This window comes from Cucumis melo, chromosome 8 (assembly GCF_025177605.1).
Source record: "Cucumis melo cultivar AY chromosome 8, USDA_Cmelo_AY_1.0, whole genome shotgun sequence".
Lineage (NCBI taxonomy): Eukaryota > Viridiplantae > Streptophyta > Magnoliopsida > Cucurbitales > Cucurbitaceae > Cucumis > Cucumis melo.
In genome coordinates this window covers 3,045,153-3,051,484 of record NC_066864.1, presented here as the reverse complement: position 1 = coordinate 3,051,484, position 6,332 = coordinate 3,045,153, and the positions used below count along the sequence as shown (strand labels likewise).

Sequence of the window (6,332 nt, the reverse complement as noted above, 5' to 3'; positions counted from 1 at the left end):
TAGACATTAGTAAATTGATTTGATATTTTAAAATCCACAATCCTCTTCTATTATTTAGAAATTTATTGTAAATTGATTCTATTGTAATTTTACCATATTCACTAATTTGTAATTTGTATAAATAGAAAGGAAGTGTAAGAAGGGGGAGGAGGGAAATTAGGACAAAAAAATTGTTTTTATTACATATGCAAAAGAAGAAAAAAAAAGTGTTTTACTTTGTTCATGCAACAATGAGAAAAATCTCAAGATTGTCTTTTTATAAAGGTATTACATTTCATACCATATGTAAAAACTTCGACATTACTATTATTACTGTAACTGATATGGGTCCAAATCAACATGAGTACCCCAACAACATTAAACCATGAGAAGACAAAAGACAAAAAAAAAAAAAAAAAAAGAAAGAAAGAAAGAAAGAAAGAAGAGAGTACCATCAGAACATTATATATAATCCTTTACATTTTCTTTTATTCAATACCTATGTAATTTTACCTAAAATAACTAAACAAAAAACTTGTAATTCCTTCTTCTTTTTTAACTTCTTTCAAGTACTCCACCTCTTTGTTACTTTGACCTTGAATCCATGCTTCATATGAAGAATAATAGAAGCACTTGGAACAACCTCATGCCCTGTTTGTTGAATAATATTGTAGTTATGAATAATGGCAGCTGCTACTATTTTCAATTCAGTGAAAGCAACATGTTTTCCTAAGCATGTTCTTGGCCCAGCATTGAACGCCAAGAATTTGTAAGATGGCACATGTTTGATCTTTCCATTTTCTGAATTAATCCATCTCTCTGGCTTAAACTCCAAGCAATCTTTTCCCCACACTTCACTCATTCTTCCCAATGCATATAATGAAAACAAAATCTTTGTTTTGGGTTTTATGTGATGACCACTTGGGAGTATATCATGTTGTGTAGACACCTTGTGTTGAAGTGGGACTGGAGGATATAGTCTAAGAGCTTCGCACAATGTTCCATGCAAGTAAACCAAATTATCCACCTCTTCAAGGGAAAATATCCGCCTTTGATCATAAGCTTCATTCGTTGGAATCGATGTTCTAAGCTCTTCTCTGATTTTTTCTACGACGGTTGGATTGTTCGAAACACAAAAGAAAAACCAAGAGAGCGCCGAACTTAATGTATCTCTACCTGCAATCATAAAATTCAGAACGGTGTCCCTCAAGAATTCATCGTCGTATTCTATATTTGTAATATATGATGTGATCAGATCAACTCCTTCTTTGTCATCACCACCCTCTTCTTTCATTTGATTTTTCAAGCTTTTCCTTTTGGAGGCTATCAATTTAGCGATGGTTTCATCTATGATTTCCCAAGCTTGTTTTAGTCTCTTGGGCTGACCAATTTGGAGTTTCTTTTGAAATTCCCATATTGTTTTAGGGAAAAAGTGTCTGAGAAAAATCACTTCCTCTGCATCATCCATAGCCTTGGAAAAAGGGACTTCAGGGGATTCAAGTGATAAACTATGAAGATCAAAGCCAGTAACCATCATACAAGTTGAATCAAATGAGAATCTTTGAAACAAATCTTGCAAATCCAACACTGAACCATTTTCACAAACACTGTCAAGAACAGGAACAAGCCCTGTTTTCACTTTATTCAATGTGATTTTCTCTAAGAACTGAAGAAAACTCTCATGGCGAACCAAGTGATGAGCCGTTTTACGTTGACTTTTCCAAACATCAGAATCAGAATTGAAAATACCATCTCCCAAAACTTCAAATATGTACTTGAAATCAGGGCCTTTGGGATATCGCTCAAAATTGGCACTCAAAATATGGTGAATATTTGAAGGGTCGACTGTGAAGAGGAAGTCCGTACCTGAAAACCAAATGCCTTTGAAGAAGAAAGTGAAAGCAGTTTGTTGTAAGACTTCAGTAACACGATCATGAGGTCGGTGGAAATGAGCAATAACAGTGGGTGTCATTCCAACGATTGGCCAATTCCAAGGAATGATTCCATGGAAATCCCATCTCCAAATACGAGAGAAAATGATGAAGATTAGAAAGGCTATAATAAATGCAAAAAGGATGGATGAAAAATCGATGGAAGCCATTGGAGCTCTGCAACTCAATAAACTTATTAGTTGGTTTGTTTTGTATTGTTATGAGTTTGGATATACAATGGACACTCACCTCTCCAATATCCACCATTCGTACGTTAGATCTATATATATATATCTTATAAATGTTGATAAACTAATTAGGCCATATTCTTTACTTTCCTCAGTGGCCCCATGTTGTTGTTTACATATGTGTATATGTTGGATCATCTAATCAAACGTGGGGTCTATTACTAAATTTGTAATCAATAGAAGTAATTGTGAAGTTGATGATAACCAATATTGCTATGCTTGAAAATTGTGGGGGACCTCCTAACTTTTTTTTCATGCACTTGTGAACAAACTTTAATTTAATTTTTCTATTAAGTAACAAGTTATAGATATTGCTACATGTTATAAGAAATTTAAGAATTTAAGAATTTATCTTAATTAATGTTATCGTTATATTAAGATTTCTATATTTTCATTGTAGATTTACAAATTAGAGAAAAGATTTTTTTAAAAAATATATAATAAAAATTAAAACAATTTACATATTATAGAAATCCATCCAATTCTTCAGAATCTATTTAATTTTTTTTATCTATATTTTGCTAGTTTCATTTTTTTTCTTTTAAATTTTTATTCGTTGTTAGGATTTGAATAGAAATTATTTTAAATTTTAGAATTTAAAATAACAGAAATGATTTCAAAATCTTATTTATTTAATGTTCGAAACATTTCAAATTAGACAAATTAAATTTTGTTATTTGGATACTATGGAAATTAAAAAGAAAAATATAACATTATACTTTTTTTTCTCTTTTGTAATTTAATACTTAATAACTTGATTACTCTATCGGTAATTATAATAAATCATGTTTATAATATTCTTAAACTATAGTTTTCATCAATACCAATTCTCCATAGGCGGTAAGGTTTCGAGTTTTCGTTTTATTTTGTCTAAACCCTATTTCACTATTTCACTCTCTCTTCATCCTTTTCCAATTTCCAAGATTTCATTAAGATTAATAATACCCAGCTTGGACTTGCCACCCTTCGTCATTTTCGTCTAACACAATTGTTACAGCAAGATTTCTTTGATAACAAATGATGATAATAATAATATAAAACTTACATATGGTCTAATAATATTTTCTGATATTTTAGATTCTATTTTCTTCAAGAAAAAAAAAAGAAAAAAAGGGACTGAAATGTTGACAAATTAGAGCATTTTGATATGGGAAAAGAAAACAAAGAATTGAAATTAGTAATGATTAATTAGTAGAGATGATAATTGAGACAGGTTACCAAAGTTCATTAAATGACAATAAATAGCCGTTTCTGTATGTTATGTGATAGATAGATTTGACAGTACAGGAAGTGCCAAAAAGTCTAACGTCTAAGGCCTTCTTCTATTATTTTTATTTTTCTTAAGTGTCCATAGAGGTATAGAGGTCCCAAATATTAGTTGAAATTACAACTCTATTCTCCCTACCTTTTATTACTTTATCTCTAAGGGGGAAAGAGACGAACCTCACAATTTAAGGTTGAAAACTAATCAAATACAAAAAATTCAGGAAAAAATCTCATTAAGCCAAGTTGGAACTTGAAACAATAAATAAAAAATCTAGGTTGTTTGATAGTATTGATCCCTATAAGAGAAGCTCCAAATGAGTTGGAACAATAAATAAAATCCCGAACAAACCGATGATCGAAATAGGGAAAGGGTAAAGTTGGCCTCATGTACATACATATTATGCTAACGCCAGATACGAAATCTTCCCCATGTTTAAACATTATTAAATTGATAAATTTAATTGAATTTCATATCTCAACAATAAAATTATAAAATTTTCACCAAAACAAAACCGTCGAAAAAAGTAAATGTTATCATAACTCAACTGGACACAGTATACAATGAATCAATTTAGAACATTCGTTAGGTTTATTTTTAAAAATTTTCCAATTCCATCCATTTTGTAAAGTGTGTGCAGATTTCTCTATAAATTTCATAGTATCAATGTTGAGATGAGACGGTTTATTTCTTTCTTATAAACATTTTTCTGAAACATATATATTTTTTAGTTTATATAAATACAAAGATGCATATACGTTTTATGAAAATAGATTTTTCTTTTTCTTTTTTTAGTCTTGATTGATTTAATTTAAACTATTCTTTGCATCTAATGTGATAACTTTATTATATGCATAAACATGATTATTGTTTTCCTGATTGAATATAAATGATAACGAATTAAAATATTTTTTTTTCAACGTTAGTGAATTATTTATTAACAATCATTTCCATTAGAAAGTATACTATAATATAAAAAGCTATAAGTCGTCTAATAAAAAGATTGCTAAAAAGTCAAATAGATTTCTATATTTTGATGTTTATTCTATTTGATTTTGAGTGTTTCAATTTTAGAATCCCATACATTCTGTAAACCTCCATGGTTCTTTGAGTGCTAGAGAACAGGAGAGAATAGAAAGAAAGAGAGAAAAATTTCAACCCAAATTTGTGTTATTTTTCTATCCTATTTCACATTTTCTAAAAAAATAAAAATTGCAAACTCAGCTGAGTTTTAATTCTAATTTAATAAGAGGGACCATTTTTGAGATTTATAAAAAATAAAGGAACTCAAACTGAAGAATTAAAGTGGAGGATGAATATATGTTTAACCAAAGAAAATAATAATTTTCTACTAAGCTTCCCACTATAAATTCTGGATATTTGGTCTTCAATTAATTAGATATCTTAGTTGAACTTTTTTTTTTTTCTGGTGCTTCTAAGATATTTAATATCAAACTAATTTTTAAAAGAAACATTTATCGAATAAATTTATATTTCATTATAAAAAAAAAAAGTAAACATATATCAATTTTAATGATGGAAAAATTTGTATTTTGAATATCCAACTTTATTATACCAAAAAAATAGTCTTTATTTTAATAATTCATTGAGTGGACATAATTAAAAAAACAAATTAAAATAAAACATAGAGTAAAAAATAATTTGGAATGTTGACTTTTGAATAAAAATAAAGAGAAACAAAATATACAATTTATTATCTTTCAAACTTACAAACATTATTTTTTTAAAACTTCTAATTTTTTTCAAAATTTACGAATTAAGCGATGAAATGTAGAATTTTTCAAAGAAAAAAAAATAGGAAAAGAGAACTATTAAACCTCCATAGAAAAGAACCAACTAAAAATAAAATTGGAACTATAATTATTTTGTTAATTTTCTTTTTCTTTCAATTTTACTATAAAAATAAAAATCATAATTGCAAATTGTTAGGTCATTTACTAAAATAATTGTATTTTGATTAACTAAAACATGTGTCTAAAATTAAAAACATAAATTGACCAAATATGATAATGCATATTTATTAGCTAATTGAACCAAGAAAATAAACTTAATTTAGCATAAATATGACCCAAACCCAATAATAATAATAATAATAATAATAATAATAATAATAATAATAATAATAATAATAATAATAATAATTTAATAATTTTAGCATTTAGCGTTATACACATGCATCATAAAATATATATATAATCTAAGTACATGTTAATGATTATATATTAAAGAGGATTAAGATATTAATGAATGACATTAATTTTAAGGTTATAATTTTTTTTCTCTCATCTCACATACCTTAAAAAATCGATGTTGTGAATATATATATATATTGTCATTACTATTTACTCCCCAACTAAGTTATATATAGCTTGTTAATTAGTATATTAGTAACATATGGTAGAGAGTATGAAAACTATATTTAATTTTCTATGTTTAAACAATTAAATGAAAATAAAATTGAAATATGAGGGTAACTTGAGATAAATATAAAACTTCTTTTTTATGTTTGTGGTATTTTTTCATAAAAAGAATATGAGGTTTTATCTTTATTGAACAATTAAACTTTTGAATCGTTAAATAATTTAAGATAATGATTCAACTGGCAAAGGTTTAAACATAAGATTTCTTTTAAACTACGTAACCAATTGATTTAAAATCTAATCATACGAATTAAGATAAATTTAAAGCCAAACATTTAATAATCTCTTAAACAATAAGCTATTAGGGTTAGAATAGTTGCAACTATCGTACAAAAGTGAGTGATATCTGTCGATCTGTTCGATGTGATATTTTTTTTATAATGTCAACGTGGAATCTTTCACAAATAAGAGTCGGCATGTCTCTAGTAAAGCAAAAATACATCCTTTAGAGGAGACATCAGGTCCAATA

At 27.4% G+C, this 6,332-nt stretch overlaps 1 protein-coding gene across 1 annotated transcript; it reads right to left on the bottom strand.

Moving 5' to 3' along the window:
* Positions 1–203: 203 nt before the first annotated feature.
* LOC103484695 (alkane hydroxylase MAH1-like) lies at positions 204–2,186 on the bottom strand. The gene has a single exon (XM_008441916.3). The coding sequence runs from the start codon at positions 2,078–2,080 to the stop codon at positions 545–547; it is 1,536 nt and encodes a 511-aa protein (XP_008440138.1). The 5' UTR covers positions 2,081–2,186; the 3' UTR covers positions 204–544.
* Positions 2,187–6,332: the final 4,146 nt, after the last annotated feature.

What these genes read in the sequence shown, in the direction of transcription:
- LOC103484695 (XM_008441916.3), bottom strand. Translation starts at nt 2,080, where the DNA reads ATGGCTTCCATCGATTTTTCATCCATCCTTTTTGCATTTATTATAGCC.